This window comes from Ranitomeya imitator, chromosome 1 (assembly GCF_032444005.1).
Source record: "Ranitomeya imitator isolate aRanImi1 chromosome 1, aRanImi1.pri, whole genome shotgun sequence".
Classification (NCBI taxonomy): domain Eukaryota; kingdom Metazoa; phylum Chordata; class Amphibia; order Anura; family Dendrobatidae; genus Ranitomeya; species Ranitomeya imitator.
The window spans coordinates 778,304,866-778,321,976 of NC_091282.1; the positions used below are offsets into that span (position 1 = coordinate 778,304,866).

The window sequence follows — 17,111 nt, forward strand, 5'->3', positions numbered from 1 at the left end:
AGCGGTGACATCACTGAGAATGCCTCCTATCCATCACTAGAGATCAGCGGTGACATCACTGAGAGTGCCTCCTATCCATCACTAGAGATCAGCGGTGACATCACTGAGAATGCCTCCTATCCATCACTAGAGATCAGCGGTGACATCACTGAGAATGCCTCCTATCCATCACTAGAGATCAGCGGTGACATCACTGAGAATGCCTCCTATCCATCACTAGAGATCAGAGGTGACATCACTGAGAATGCCTCCTATCCATCACTAGAGATTAGTGGTGACATCACTGAGAATGCCTCCTATCCATCACTAGAGATCAGCAGTGACATCACTGAGAATGCCTCCTATCCATCACTAGAGATCAGCGGTGACATCACTGAGAATGCCTCCTATCCATCACTAGAGATCAGCGGTGACATCACTGAGAATGCCTCCTATCCATCACTAGAGATCAGAGGTGACATCACTGAGAATGCCTCCTATCCATCACTAGAGATTAGTGGTGACATCACTGAGAATGCCTCCTATCCATCACTAGAGATCAGCAGTGACATCACTGAGAATGCCTCCTATCCATCACTAGAGATCAGCAGTGACATCACTGAGAATGCCTCCTATCCATCACTAGAGATCAGTGGTGACATCACTGAGAATGCCTCCTATCCATCACTAGAGATCAGCGGTGACATCACTGAGAATGCCTCGTATCCATCACTAGAGATCAGCGGTGACATCACTGAGAATGCCTCCTATCCATCACTAGAGATCAGTGGTGACATCACTGAGAATGCCTCCTATCCATCACTAGAGATCAGCGGTGACATCACTGAGAATGCCTCCTATCCATCACTAGAGATCAGAGGTGACATCACTGAGAACGCCTCCTATCCATCACTAGAGATCAGTGGTGACATCACTGAGAATGCCTCCTATCCATCACTAGAGATCAGCGGTGACATCACTGAGAATGCCTCGTATCCATCACTAGAGATCAGCGGTGACATCACTGAGAATGCCTCCTATCCATCACTAGAGATCAGAGGTGACATCACTGAGAATGCCTCCTATCCATCACTAGAGATCAGCGGTGACATCCCTTTTCTACCAGCACATGTGTTTGCGGGACAGATGATTAACAGGTTTTTTTGTTCTCTAATTTGGTGCCGTTGTGTGCGGTGAACGGCTGCACAGATGGAGAGGTTACTGCACAGACTTGCAATAAATAAATATTTTGTATTTGTGCAGTAACACGTTGAATTTTACCGTGTTCATTATCAGAAGTGCGGCCTGAAGTCTCCTCTCACGGGCAGCGAGCGGCCTCCATATACCAGTCATACCTGCAAGCAGATACAGTTCACAACAGGAAGGGGTAGTGATAGGACATAACGCCTCAACTCTGTGCAGTCCTATGTAACAAGATGTAGCAGAGACCTACAGTACAGTCCTATGTAACATCAAAAGATAATGTAGAAGTTTCCTGCAGTCCTATTTTACACCAGATAGCGACTCAAATTGATGCAACTCAGTAAATTTTTATTGCAACTGGAAGACGATACATCACAGAAACGTTATGGTAGATTTTGGGGACGTGTTATTTACAAGAATTCATGAAATTGTTTCTTTGGCAATATGATTACACATCAAGAAAAAGTGAAATGCAGAAAAAAAAATATATAGATATATATATACGCTTGAAATCAACATAGTTCTCGGTCCACGGCCGCCGCTCTCCGCAGCTCCCGGTTCCATCACAGTTCTCCAGTTTAGGACGTTGGCAGCTACACACAAGTACAGAAAAAAATATTGCATTTTATTTTATTTTTCCCCAGAACTTTTCTTGGCGTCTCGGCCAATCCAGGTGCAGGAACATCCCCCCGCATTATACCTCAACCCTTTCACTGCCGGGGGCATCCTGAACCAATCCGCAGTGCAAAATGTTGCATGCGCAGCCGCAGAAAGGCGTAACAAAAAAGAAAAAGATAAACAAGGTATTTCTCTGCAGGAGTGACTCGGCATGCAGTGCAGGGTTCTCTGGCAGTGAAGGGGTTAACCAGATCCAGACTTCCTTTTTTTTCTCCCCTCTTTATTTTTTCTTGATTGCTTTATCACTTAAAATTAAAAAAAAAAAATTTTCTTAGAAATGTTACAGAAGTCATAAAATAAAAACAAACAAACAAACAAAACCTCTACAGGTTTAAAATGCTTTCCATACAGACGTACACACGATATATCGCACAAACATCGGAGGCAGCGGCGAGGCCGGGGCGCCCCAAACCTCCTCTGTCCTATTCTATGGCTTTACTGTCAGAGAGATCTGAAAACGCAGCCCGAAAAATCCACGTAAGAAGTGGCGATGTCAGCAGTAGATGACGGGGAGGGACGAGTGGTCGGGTCTGGCACGCAGGCGTGTGCAGTGCGTGTACAGTGCGCACCGGAGCTGGCAGTCCGTCTCATTTTGTGAGCCGCCGGCACGGAGCGTGCAGCAGAAGCCGACTTCTGAGTGTTAGGGCCGCCATACACAGACAGCAGTCGCCCGGCACATCCACACACAGGAGGGTCCACATCTCCGGAGGCGGCTCACCTACCACTCACAGTCCAATCTCAGACGTCCTGCATCCATTTCAGCCCTGACCATAAATTGTGCTGCGCCCCATGAACATTAAACCGTCAGCCGGTCCTGATGATACCAATGGGCTAAGCCAACATTAGTCTAATAGGCTGAGGTATCCTTAAGATACAGGAACGAGTAGCAGGTTACATTAGAATTCACCCTCGTCCCCCCCAGAGGCAGCGAGGACGACACCATGGATGTGACTGCTGTGATGAACGAAGACGAGCTCGTAGGCCACATTTATCCAATACGATTCTGCTCCAGCATCGCACTTTGCGGTAGCAGCGCCATCTGGTGGGAAAAATCTCATGAAGTGTCGAACTCTATAGAATCACAGATGATTTACACTTCACCCGTCGCATAACTTTATCCCAAAAGACAGTGACCTGTATGGTGTATATGGGGGTGGCAGTGGGGTGTATGGTGTATATATGGAGATTGCAGTGGGTGTATATTTGGGGCATCAGTGGGGTGTATGGTGCATATGAGGATGGCAGTGGGGTGTATGATGTATATATGGGGGCAGCAGTGGGCTATATGATTTGGCAGTGGGGTGTATGGTGTATATACCGGGGCGGCAGTGGGGTGTATGGCAGAGGTGTCAAACTGCATTCCTCGAGGGCTGCATACAGGTCATGTTTTCAGGATTTCCTTGTATTGCACATGTGATAATTTAATCACCTGCACAGAATGATTCCAGCACCTTGTCCAATGCTAAGGAAATCCTGAAAACATGACCTGTATGCAGCCCTCGAGGAATGCAGTTTGACACCTCTGGTGTATGGTGTATATACGGGGGCGGCAGTGGGGTGTATGGTGTATATATGGGGGTGGCAGTGGGGTGTAGGGTGTATAGTGTATAAGGGGGTGGTAGTGGGGTGTATGGTGTATATGAGGGCGGCAGTGGGGTGTATGGTGTATATGAGGGCGGCAGTGGGGTGTATGGTGTATATATGGGGGTGGCAGTGGGGTGTAGGGTGTATATATGGGGGTGGCAGTGGGGTGTAGGGTGTATATGATTCGGCAATGGGGTGTATGATGTATATGGGGGTGGCAGTGGGATGTATGGTGTATATGAGGGCGGCAGTGAGGTGTTTGGTGCATATATGGGGGCGGCAGTGAGGTGTATGGTGTATATGAGGGCAGCAGTGGGGTATATGATTCGGCAGTGGGGTGTATGGTGTATATAGGGGGAGCAATGGGGTGTATATTTGGGGGAATCAGTGGGGTGTATGGTGTATATGAGGGTGGCAGTGGGATGTATGGTGTATATGAGGGCGGCAGTGAGGTGTTTGGTGCATATATGGGGGCGGCAGTGAGGTGTATGGTGTATATGAGGGCAGCAGTGGGGTATATGATTCGGCAGTGGGGTGTATGGTGTATATAGGGGGAGCAATGGGGTGTATATTTGGGGGAATCAGTGGGGTGTATGGTGTATATGAGGGTGGCAGTGGGGTGTATGGTGTATATGAGGGCGGCAGTGAGGTGTTTGGTGCATATATGGGGGCGGCAGTGAGGTGTATGGTGTATATGGGGGTGGCAGTGGCGTGTAGGAGGGCGGCAATGGGGTGTATGGTGTATATGAGGGCGGCAATTGGGTGTATGAGGGCAGCAGTGAGGTGTATATATGGGGGCATCAGTGGGGTGTATGATTTATATTGGGACATATGGTGTATATGGTGGCAACAGTGGGGTGTATGGTGTATATATGGGGGGAGGAGGTGGCAGTATGGTGTTTGTATTTATGGTGTGGGGGGGTACGCGGCAGTGCCTGCCGCCTGCTCTTGTACCCATTCCACCAAGAAAGCATTTCATAGAATGCTGCTACAATCCAGCCAATGAGGATGGTGACTCCCAGCAGCAAGCTTTCTGATTGGTTACAGCTTTTGTTGGGAGTGTCGATCACCGCCCCTAGTGTTGGTGTGAGGCATTACTTGGGTTGGCAGTAGGATATAACGGCAGTGATTTATAAGCATCGTGTCCTCTATTCATGATAAAAGGAAAAAAAAAAAAAAAAAAGAGCGGATGAATGGTGGAAACGATTAACAGTAATTGGAATTTCCCCTTTAAGTCGTTCTATTGGCCGAACGTGTTTCGCGTTGTGCAGCCGACCAATCGCCTCGTTACTTATCCTCGTCCTGCAAAATATGGGAAGAAAAAAAACAAAAAAAAAAACTAACCTGCGGCCACAAGCAACATGTAATGTGGGGTGCGCCCGAGGACGACCTCCGGAGCAGAACTCTCTGAGCCAGTAAAGCTGGCAGCCGCTGCCCGTTTTACCAACATATTATTGCCTCATGTTATCTGAATACAGAAAAGACAGAAACGTTTCATTTTTCGATATCACAGAAGCACAGTAGGGTTGTATGTGGGGCTGAATGTAAAGACAAGGCAGATCCGAGCCCGACGAGAGGATGAGTAATTATTATTATATTGCAGAGAGAAGACGTTCCCCAACAGTCAGATGTGTCCCTGAAGAAGGTTAGACCTTAGAAACCTGCTTCCAAAAATCAGATAAAAAATACCGGGGGTGACTGAAGTCCAGGCCCTGGGCCTAACATTAGAGGCGTTGCCTTTTTTCTCTATTTTTTTCTATTTATATGAAAATAATCCATGCGTCATGCTAAATACAGAGTTACCTTACAAGAACGGCGCTCGTCTGTGGGAGAAGAAAAAAAACAAAATGTAAAATAAAGCCCCGAACTTGTTTCTGGTCATGAGATCCATGCACCTGTGTGTGATCCGGTTGTGGTTTCCGGCGGTCGACCCGGTTCTAGGCGGCAGCTGAATACTGGCGGCAGGTTCCGTAGCGCTGTCAGTCTCATTTTCGGGGTGATCCGCTTCGTTCTGGCAGTTGTTTGTCATTGAATGGCGGGAGTGAACGAGTTAATCCGGAGAAGATACATTGCAAGAATCGTATACAATACCAAATGGCAACACTGTATAATTCCATCATTGGGGGAGATTTATGGCACAACAGGCTTGGCGTCTGCAAGGAGCTGAGAGGTCGTCACCGAATTGGCCGTGTGCGCTGCCAGAGGAAGATGAAGGAAGGCTGCAGGATCCGGAACAGCACCGTGAACCCCCCGCGGGACGGAGCACCCTGAACCCCCCAAGCGGGTCGGCGGTCCCTGAACCCCCCCCCCGCGGGACGGAGCACCCTGAACCCCCCCAGCGGGTCGGAGGTCCCTGAACCCCCCCCAGCGGGTCGGAGCGCCCTGAATCCCCCCAGCGGGTCGGAGCGCTCTGAACCCCCTGAACCCCCCCAACGGGTCTGAATTCCCAGCGGGTCGGAGCTCCCTGAAACCCCCCAACGGGTCGGAGCGCTCCTAGACCCCCCCCCCCCTCCCCAGTGGCACAAAGTGCCCTGAACCCCCCCAGCGGGTTGGAGCTCCCTGAACCCCCCCAGCAGGTCGGAGCGCCCTGAACCCCTCATGCCCATCTTAGGGTCATGTTAAGGTCACTGCCTGCTCAGTTGGTGGCTGACCATACAATTTTGGCTTTTGAATGTTTTTTTTTTTTTCCTTTTTCAGTAAATTCTAAGCATTTGTTGGCTGAGTTCTATGGCTTCAATATCCTTTAAAAAATAAAACACTATAAGGGCCCCCCACCCCCAAAAATAAAATTAAAAAAAAAAAAAAAAAAAAGGGAAAGAAAAAATGGTTGATATTGCCACAAAATTGATAAAATTCACCTGACGTGCGTGAGGAAAGTCCAAAGAAAAGGAATTTTCTCTAGTTTTTCGCCATCTCTTTGTCTTTCTGCTCTTTCTGCCCTTTGGCCGTCCGATTGGTGATGTTATTCAAACAAGAGCGGATTCCCGCCAAGTGTAAGAGCGAGCCGGCCGCCTCCTTCATCTCCTCGTCGTCGCTCTCGGGCGGTTTTTCCGTTCGTCTCTTTTTCAGCGGCAGCGCGTCGCTGGGGATCCGTCGCACTTTCAGCAGGTGTTGCTTCCTCTTGTGTTGTGAGGAGTAGCCGCTGTCGCAGCAGGACTCTTTCGGCTCTTTCTTGATCGGTTTCTTGTCGTCTTCCTCTGTTTCGCTGAAGCTCTCGTGGCCCTGGAAGCTGATGTCGCAGCCGTCCCGGCAGACTTTGGCGGCAAACTCATAATGGTCGTCTGCGGAGGAGGACGAGACGGAGTCACTGGCAGGGGAAGAGCTTCTTTTGAGGGCAGATTTGGCGCTGCTGTAGTTGTGGTCCTCTTTGGGGTCACTGCTGACGACTGGAGAATCACACGATGGCTCGCTCACCGCCCTCATGCGGCAGTTTCCAATCCCGTTCCTGGAGAGAACAAAGGGACAAAGGTGAGAAGAACACCAATGCTACAGAGAATCATGGATGCCGCTGCATCCTGGGGATGGAGGACACAATGACAACCACTCACAACATACAGCACCTGGCTGCAGGGTCAGACTACACAGGGATTCTTTGTAGTCTGTTACCATGGAGACACATGGGTCTGTATATGACCTGTAAACATATCGGTTCTGTGCCAGGAAGACACAAAGGCTACATGTCCTGCTCGGGACAAAGGTGAGATGAGCATGTCACCAGCGCCGTCCCAGTCCTTAAGTTTCTTTGAATCTTCCCAGCACAGAACGTATTTGATGCTGCGGTGTCCGATACAGAACGGCGCTCCAATACCCGCAGCCGCCGGCGTCATAAATATTCAGTGCTGCAACATCTATTTTGTAACCACTGGGAGAATTCTCAGCTTCACATTTTATTTCATTAAAATCAGAGAACCCCTCCATCCCATTAACCCCTACACAGCTACATGAATTACCAGTTGCTCAGGCTGAACAACGTTCCTCTTTTTTGGAAACCCGAGAATCTACAAGGTCTTATAAATCCTCCTTAATCTGGTCATGATCGCACAGCTGAGGACCTGTTACAATGCATCAGTCTAAATATCAGCAGTCAGCCTCCAGTCTAGGACATGGATTTGCCTCAAGAAAACATTGTAGCAAACCTTCAGAAATAAAAGGCTTGACCTAAACCTTTTCACAGCTAACCTCTTGCTGTCGAAATAAGAATATTTCAATTCACTGACAGCAAACTAGAAATATGCAACGTTTAATCAGACTGGACACCGGCCCTTTAAATTCATACTTGGGTCTCGGCAAAAGATCTCTGGAAACAATTTCTGGGGCAGCAATTGCGGAAATGTTTCCACACTGAGCGACAGAATCTGTTCCTTCATTGCTTTGTAGAAAATAAGCCTAAAAGGTTTCCAGCTGATGGAGGCAAAGGGAAGTGTTGAGCCAAGGCGACGCGGAGTCGCCCGAATATCACTCCCCTTAGGGTCAATATGTGCCCTGGCTCTAGAGTGCGCCCCCTCCCCCCGACATCACAGGTGAGGACGGAGTTACTGCCCATCGCCCGGCACGTACCTGACAGCAGCGGCCATGCTTCCAATAGGGTTGATTGGTAAAGGTCTGACACCGGGGAAGATCCCTCTGCTGAGGACGCGGGCACCGTTTTGGATGACTCCAGGGGAAACTGTGGAGACAGAAGATGGATCGTCAGCAACAAACATGGAGTAATCCACAAACCAACATTATACACCAGGACATTGGGGGACGGGGGCAGAAATCAGCTCAGCCCCAAACCACACAGATCAGACAAACTGCACAGCCTCCAGCCTGTACAGGGCAGCAGAGAAAAGGTCTGTTCATGCAGTTCCTCCTGGTGCACCAGAGAAACGGTCATTGTATGCGACCAAAATGGTGAAGTAATTAGCTGCTCACCCAGCTTTCTACATGCCCTGCACATTATGCATATGCACAACCATCCTCGACTATTGTAGCGCTAGTCTTGAATGAACCAGGGGGCCCTGGATGAAAGCCACCATCACGTTTCCCCCAGAGAGCAGTGCTGCATGGGATTGTGGGAGGACACAGACAATACATAACGCACATGGTTACAATGCATCATTGACAAGCTCCACAATATATGAAATGTCCTTATTAACTCCTCCTGGCAAGGATAAAATCAGCTGTCCAAACCGGAACCAGAATTTCAAGATTTCTCCACAATCGGCTCCCTGATATTTCACTGGGATGAAGGGATTATTTCTGGCACTTCTGCACTTTAATTGTGTTCCCCATTAACTGTGCAGTTGCTTGCTCCCAGTTATCAGCCACTTCAGATTGTGGAGAAGCTAGAGGCAAAATTCTACCTAAAGTCAGGAAGAGCAGAACTTGCCACCACCGGGGAAACAGAAAACATTGGGGATTACTGGCCCTTTAATTCAGAACCTGCTGGTCCTTTTAGGCTTAATCTCAATGATGACACAGTGACGGTACCAGTGCTGATGAGGGTCATCCCACCTGTCCCGGTCTCCACAGTTACCTCCCACTAGAGGGTAATCTCTGCCCTGCGATCGCTCCTGGCACGAGCGCAGCACAATCACGGCTCCGTCTGCACTCTCTCGGATAAGCATGTGCCGCTGATCATAATATTGAAGTCATTTCTGAAGATTTTCACTGAAGTGACATCTGTTGGTGAATAATTTACCGGCAGTAAATTTGAATTCCTTGCGGCGTTGGGTGAAGTCATAATATTATAACGATCTGTGATCCATGGCAGCAGGGGGCTTAACCAGGAAGGGGAGCGCCCCACAACCACTACAGAAAGATAGGAGGAGATGGCACCGGGCACAAGGACTGGCTAATGGGACACGACGACTCCCAAAATCCTATCATTACACAATCCTGACGGCCGACACCAGAAATGCAGAATTGGAACACCGAAAATAAATTGCAAACTAGTTGGCCCGTGTAAAATTTTCGCACATTGGTTGTAGGGGGCGCAGGCAATTTCAGGAAAATAAAGCTGGTCAAATGTTAATGTATTTAATGAGATGATGAACACAGATGTATTTATATATGTAGACTGGTAATACAATAAATTGGTTTGATAAGTAGAGGCTAAAGAAAAGTCTTGAAATTGTGGTGCCACCTGCAGGTTATTGTTTTTTTCTGCAGGTTTCTGAAAATGAATGTTTAAACTGTATTTATTGATCAAATCGTGAATGTGTGGTTTGTTTGTGTTTTTTCTTGCTGAAGGGAACAAGTTTACCTTTCAAATGGTGTATTATTTGTGTGTGTGGGGCGAAGTAATCACCGAAAAAGCAGTGCATGTTTACACCTGTTTTGCATATGTGACTCACCTGCAGTTAAGTATGCAATCCTCGAATTTGCCTGAAATAGGCAGGGCAAGCCTTTGAAATGGGGTATCATTTGTGTGTGTCGGTGGATTATAAACAGAGCAAGTGTGCAATTGAATAGGCAGTGCATGTTTGTTTACAAATGTGTTTGCATATGTGACCCACCTGCAGTGAAGTGTGCAATCTTCCAATGTGCCTGAAATCTTCTGGGCAAGGAGTTCGGCAAACTGGAAAGCCCCCAAGGCAAATGTTAGGATTTGTTTCTGATGTCTGTAAGCAGCTTTGTGGTAGTGTGCTTTGGGGTTGTGTGGTGCCACCTGCAGGTCATTTTTCCTTACTGCAGGTTTATGAAAATTAATGTTTAAACTGTATGTTGTGATCACATCATGGATGTGTGGTTTGTTTGGCTATTTTCTTGCTGAAGGGGGCAAGTTTTCCTTTCAAATAGGTGTATCATTTGTGTGTGTGGGTGCAGTATGAACAGAGAAACAAAGTCATCACCGAAAAAGAGTGTTTAGAAATAATATAAGGATGCCATTTTATTTTTCCATCATATTCTAGATCAGGGGTGGAGAACCTCAGGCCCCCAGGGCCACTTACGGCCCTTGATGATCTTTTATCAGGCCCCAGAGCAGATTCTCAGGAACCGCATTCTTGGGCAGGGAGCTGTATTTTGCTTACAACCGGCTCACTAATTTCTTCTTGCTCTGTTAGCACACACACACAGAGTTCACTACTGAACATTGAAGGGCATGCAATGAAAGATTACGTCCTAACACCAGTACCAGAGTCACGATGTACTTTGTGGGCGGAGTTTGGAAGGCCCCTGAAGGATGGTATAAATATCCAAATGGCCCTTGGCAGAAAAAAAAAAAAAAAAAAAAAAAAAAAAGATTCCCCACTCCTGTCTAGACCTATGCTTGCTGTCAGTGGCTGGTAACAGTCTCCTAAAAGTGCAATACTACAAGTGGAGGGTTTCCATCCAGTCTGTCGTACGTCCGGGAGCCCCACCGCACAAAATAATGGTGGCCACAATCATTAAATGCTCGTTTAGTCAGAGGACTAAAAAATACAGGATCAATGTCCAGGAGAGAAGACTAATGTAACAGTGATGATAATCACTAGAGATCAATGGTAACAACACTGAGAATGCCTCCTATCCACCACTAGAGATCAGAGGTGACATCACTGAGAATGCCTCCTATCCACTAGAGATCAGCGGTGACATCACTGAGAATGCCTCCTATCCATCACTAGAGATCAGCGGTGACATCACTGAGAATGCCTCCTATCCATCACTAGAGATCAGAGGTGACATCACTGAGAATGTCTCCTATTCATCACCAGAGATCAGCAGTGACATCACTGAGAATGCCTCCTATCCATCACTAGAGATCAGAGGTGACATCACTGAGAATGTCTCCTATTCATCACCAGAGATCAGCAGTGACATCACTGAGAATGCCTCCTATCCATCACTAGAGATCAGCGGTGACATCACTGAGAATGCCTCCTATCCATCACTAGAGATCAGCAGTGACATCACTGAGAATGCCTCCTATCCATCACTAGAGATCAGCAGTGACATCACTGAGAATGCCTCCTATCCATCACCAGAGATCACAGGTGACATCACTGAGAATGACTCCTATCCATCACTAGAGATCAGCGGTGACATCACTGAGAATGCCTCCTATCCATCACTAGAGATCAGCGGTGACATCACTGAGAATGCCTCCTATCCATCACTAGAGATCAGCAGTGACATCACTGAGAATGCCTCCTATACATCACTAAAGATCAGCGATCATATTGCGGAGATATCAGTAGCTTCGCTCCACCGTCACTGTCAGCTTCCTGTAATCCCCTATGTGTGGGGTCTTGTCCCTTTAATATGAGGGGCTTTAAGAGTAACTTGGTGATTAGCGATAGTCTCATGGCCGCTTTTTATTTCCGGCAGGAGCCGCCTTGACTCTGGTAATCTATAGGTCCCATTCAGTGAGTTTATAACCGCACAGGGTAGGGTACATGATATGGCGGCACATGGACCAGGATACACAGGTTTATCCTGGGATTTGTAGTTCCCTGCTAGAAGCTGATCTAGGGGAATGTCTGTATGCTGTGGGTCAGTCAGTATCGGGTCAGTCGGATGGAGCGTCTCCGTCTACTCACAACCTGCGTGTAAATCGTGTGGAGAATTCAATAGCATCATGGCACTGGCCGCAGCGACGTCGGGATCTGTGAAAATCAACCAATAGAATCGTTACTAAGTATTGGGGAGAAACACGGAACTTATAAACTCTATGATAGGGATGAGGGCACAAGTCGCCCACCACCAGGGCGCGGACCACCACCAGGACATTCACATGATTTGAGAGCAGAGGAAAGACAGCAGAGGATGGACACTGCCGGGAGCTCACGAATCGAGAAGATGCAGCAGCAGAGAATATTAAGCCTGCAGTGTAAAGAATGGAGGGTGCTCTAGCTAGGTCCTAGGTCCTGTATGTGAGGAAGGTGTCCTTTCATCTGTATCATCACAAAATAGCAACAGGTAAACCCAGGACATCACCATGGCAACCAGAATGTAACAACCCTCCATTCTCTACATTGCAGGGTGCAGAATACTACATATGATTTTTGCAATGGCGGCACAATAATCTATATTATGTTTAGGCTCCGTAATAACCGCAGGATAATCCATGCGATGCCGCGGATGTGGCCTGAGCCGCGCCCCAATACTCCCATGCACAGGGGAGGATGCGGTTATCTTTCAGGGCTCCCCGCAAACTAGTCTAGATTTCACACTTGCCCCCAGAACAACGGCGGCCACGACTGATGGCGATATGACCAACCGCTGCCGGGCGGCACTGTGAACACGCTCGACTACAACGATCCGCTCCTGCAGAACCAATCCCCGCTCTGTAACCAGACAGATGGCAGCTCGTAGGGACATGAAGAAAATATTACGGCTTTCCCAACTCTGTCCCCCCCAATACTGCGCTGACGCCCCCGGAAAAGCGCAGAGTAAAGCTGTCAGAGCTTCCATGGCAACCAACATCACCATAACGACAGTAAACATCCAGGAGCGGCAGCTGAAAAGAACATCTGCCCCGACGAAGAGTCTCATCTGCCCGGAGGCGAAAGCGGACGAGGCCACGAGACAAGAAACAACACGCCAATAGTCATCTCTGTGGGGACGGCGGCTGAGCCTGAAATGGCTGATAACAGGGAATAATAGATTGTAGTCTGTCCTACAGTCACCTACCCCAGTAATGGATGATACAGGGAGAAATACGTTATACTTCATTATAGTTACAAGCCTCACAATCAGTGGAACCTGAAATAAGATTTATTGATGGCTGATAACTGAAGACAATAGCCCAAAGGTCAACGCTTGCAGACAAAGCATCACAACCTCTTATTCCACAAATCCTGTCCCGTCCAGCAGGCGACGGCCCCGATTCTGCGCTGGAGTCACATGTCGCCTTTCTGTTATTTTAGGTCATTGTGGTGAGATCAGCGGCTTCTCCATGTGAACAACGAAGTAGACAATCAGCGGCGGAGGAGGCCGAGCACAGTACAACGTAGTAACAGGCAGAACCGGACTGATATATAACGCAACAGTCACAACGTATTGTACACAAGCATCAGCCACAGGAAAGTGGTACTGTGCAGTGTATATACACAGGACAGGAGGAGTGGTACTGTGCAGTGTATATATACAGGACAGGAGGAGCGGTACTGTGCAGTGTATATACACAGGACAGGAGGAGCGGTACTGTGCAGTGTATATACACAGGACAGGAGGAGTGGTACTGTGCAGTGTATATACACAGGACAGGAGGAGTGGTACTGTGCAGTGTATATATACAGGACAGGAGGAGTGGTACTGTGCAGTGTATATACACAGGACAGGAGGAGTGGTACTGTGCAGTGTATATATACAGGACAGGAGGAGCGGTACTGTGCAGTGTATATACACAGGACAGGAGGAGTGGTACTGTGCAGTGTATATATACAGGACAGGAGGAGCGGTACTGTGCAGTGTATATATACAGGACAGGAGGAGTGGTACTGTGCAGTGTATATACACAGGACAGGAGGAGTGGTACTGTGCAGTGTATATACACAGGACAGGAGGAGTGGTACTGTGCAGTGTGTATATACAGGACAGGAGGAGTGGTACTGTGCAGTGTATATATACAGGACAGGAGGAGTGGTACTGTGCAGTGTATATATACAGGACAGGAGGAGCGGTACTGTGCAGTGTATATATACAGGACAGGAGGAGTGGTACTGTGCAGTGTATATATACAGGACAGGAGAAGTGGTACTGTGCAGTGTATATATATATATATACACAGGACAGGAGGAGTGGTACTGTGCAGTGTATATATACAGGACAGGAGGAGCGGTACTGTGCAGTGTATATATACAGGACAGGAGGAGTGGTACTGTGCAGTGTATATATACAGGACAGGAGAAGTGGTACTGTGCAGTGTATATATATATATATATATATACACAGGACAGGAGGAGTGGTACTGTGCAGTGTATATATACAGGACAGGAGGAGCGGTACTGTGCAGTGTATATATACAGGACAGGAGGAGTGGTACTGTGCAGTGTATATACACAGGACAGGAGGAGTGGTACTGTGCAGTGTATATACACAGGACAGGAGGAGTGGTACTGTGCAGCGTATATATACAGGACAGGAGGAGTGGTACTGTGCAGTGCATATATACAGGACAGGAGGAGTGGTACTGTGCAGTGCATATATACAGGACAGGAGGAGTGGTACTGTGCAGTGTATATATACAGGACAGGAGGAGTGGTACTGTGCAGTGTATATATACAGGACAGGAGGAGTGGTACTGTGCAGTGTATATATACAGGACAGGAGGAGTGGTACTGTGCAGTGTATATACACAGGACAGGAGGAGTGGTACTGTGCAGTGTATATACACAGGACAGGAGGAGTGGTACTGTGCAGTGTGTATATACAGGACAGGAGGAGTGGTACTGTGCAGTGTATATATACAGGACAGGAGGAGTGGTACTGTGCAGTGTATATATACAGGACAGGAGGAGCGGTACTGTGCAGTGTATATATACAGGACAGGAGGAGTGGTACTGTGCAGTGTATATATACAGGACAGGAGAAGTGGTACTGTGCAGTGTATATATATATATATACACAGGACAGGAGGAGTGGTACTGTGCAGTGTATATATACAGGACAGGAGGAGCGGTACTGTGCAGTGTATATATACAGGACAGGAGGAGTGGTACTGTGCAGTGTATATATACAGGACAGGAGAAGTGGTACTGTGCAGTGTATATATATATATATATATACACAGGACAGGAGGAGTGGTACTGTGCAGTGTATATATACAGGACAGGAGGAGCGGTACTGTGCAGTGTATATATACAGGACAGGAGGAGTGGTACTGTGCAGTGTATATACACAGGACAGGAGGAGTGGTACTGTGCAGTGTATATACACAGGACAGGAGGAGTGGTACTGTGCAGCGTATATATACAGGACAGGAGGAGTGGTACTGTGCAGTGCATATATACAGGACAGGAGGAGTGGTACTGTGCAGTGCATATATACAGGACAGGAGGAGTGGTACTGTGCAGTGTATATATACAGGACAGGAGGAGTGGTACTGTGCAGTGTATATATACAGGACAGGAGGAGTGGTACTGTGCAGTGCATATATACAGGACAGGAGGAGCGGTACTGTGCAGTGCATATATACAGGACAGGAGGAGTGGTACTGTGCAGTGTATATATACAGGACAGGAGGAGTGGTACTGTGCAGTGTATATATACAGGACAGGAGGAGCGGTACTGTGCAGTGTATATATACAGGACAGGAGGAGTGGTACTGTGCAGTATATATATATATATATATATATATATATATATATATATATATATATATATATATATATACAGGACAGGAGGAGTGGTACTGTGCAGTGTATATATACAGGACAGGAGGAGTGGTACTGTGCAGTGTATATACACAGGACAGGAGGAGTGGTACTGTGCAGTGTATATACACAGGACAGGAGGAGTGGTACTGTGCAGTGTATATACACAGGACAGGAGGAGTGGTACTGTGCAGTGTATATATACAGGACAGGAGGAGTGGTACTGTGCAGTGTATATATACAGGACAGGAGGAGTGGTGCTGTGCAGTGTATATACAGGACAGGAGGAGTGGTACTGTGCAGTGTATATATACAGGACAGGAGGAGTGGTACTGTGCAGTGTATATACAGGACAGGAGGAGTGGTACTGTGCAGTGTATATACACAGGACAGGAGGACTGGTACTGTGCAGTGTATATATACAGGACAGGAGGAGTGGTACTGTGCAGTGTATTTATACAGGACAGGAGGTGTGGTACTGTGCAGTGTATTTATACAGGACAGGAGGAGTGGTACTGTGCAGTGTATATACACAGGACAGGAGGAGTGGTACTGTGCAGTGTATATACACAGGACAGGAGGAGTGGTACTGTGCAGTGTATATACACAGGACAGGAGGAGTGGTACTGTGCAGTGTATATACACAGGACAGGAGGAGTGGTACTGTGCAGTGTATATACACAGGACAGGAGGAGTGGTACTGTGCAGTGTATATATACAGGACAGGAGGAGTGGTACTGTGCAGTGTATATATATATATATATATATACAGGACAGGAGGAGTGGTACTGTGCAGTGTATTTATACAGGACAGGAGGAGTGGTACTGTGCAGTGTATATACACAGGACAGGAGGAGTGGTACTGTGCAGTGTATATACACAGGACAGGAGGAGTGGTACTGTGCAGTGTATATACACAGGACAGGAGGAGTGGTACTGTGCAGTGTATATATAGGACAGGAGGAGTGGTACTGTGCAGTGTATATACACAGGACAGGAGGAGTGGTACTGTGCAGTGTATATACACAGGACAGGAGGAGTGGTACTGTGCAGTGTATATATACAGGACAGGAGGAGTGGTACTGTGCAGTGTATATATACAGGACAGGAGGAGTGGTACTGTGCAGTGTATATATACAGGACAGGAGGAGTGGTACTGTGCAGTGTATATATACAGGACAGGAGGAGTGGTACTGTGCAGTGTATATATACAGGACAGGAGGAGTGGTACTGTGCAGTGTATATATACAAGACAGGAGAAGGGGTACTGTGCCGTGTATATATACAGGACAGGAGGAGTGGTACTGTGCAGTGTATATACACAGGACAGGAGAAGTGGTACTGTGCAGTGTATATATATATATATACACAGGACAGGAGGAG

At 47.6% G+C, this 17,111-nt stretch overlaps 1 protein-coding gene across 9 annotated transcripts in view; it reads right to left on the reverse strand.

Annotated features, from left to right (window-relative positions):
• Positions 1-5,991: 5,991 nt before the first annotated feature.
• Positions 5,992-17,111, reverse strand: part of FOXN3 (forkhead box N3) — a 163,087-nt gene continuing 151,967 nt past the window's right edge. For 5 of the 9 annotated variants that reach the window (XM_069736536.1, XM_069736552.1, XM_069736570.1 and 2 more), the window contains 3 exons: positions 11,952-12,017; positions 8,002-8,110; positions 5,992-6,889 (listed from right to left, as the gene is read on the reverse strand). In XM_069736536.1, the coding sequence (XP_069592637.1) occupies positions 6,343-6,889; positions 8,002-8,110; positions 11,952-12,017 (722 nt within the window). In that variant the 3' untranslated portion in view covers positions 5,992-6,342. The remainder of the gene's footprint in view (positions 6,890-8,001; positions 8,111-11,951; positions 12,018-17,111) is intronic. The other 4 variants (XM_069736584.1, XM_069736599.1, XM_069736592.1 and 1 more) reach the window with 2 other exon arrangements.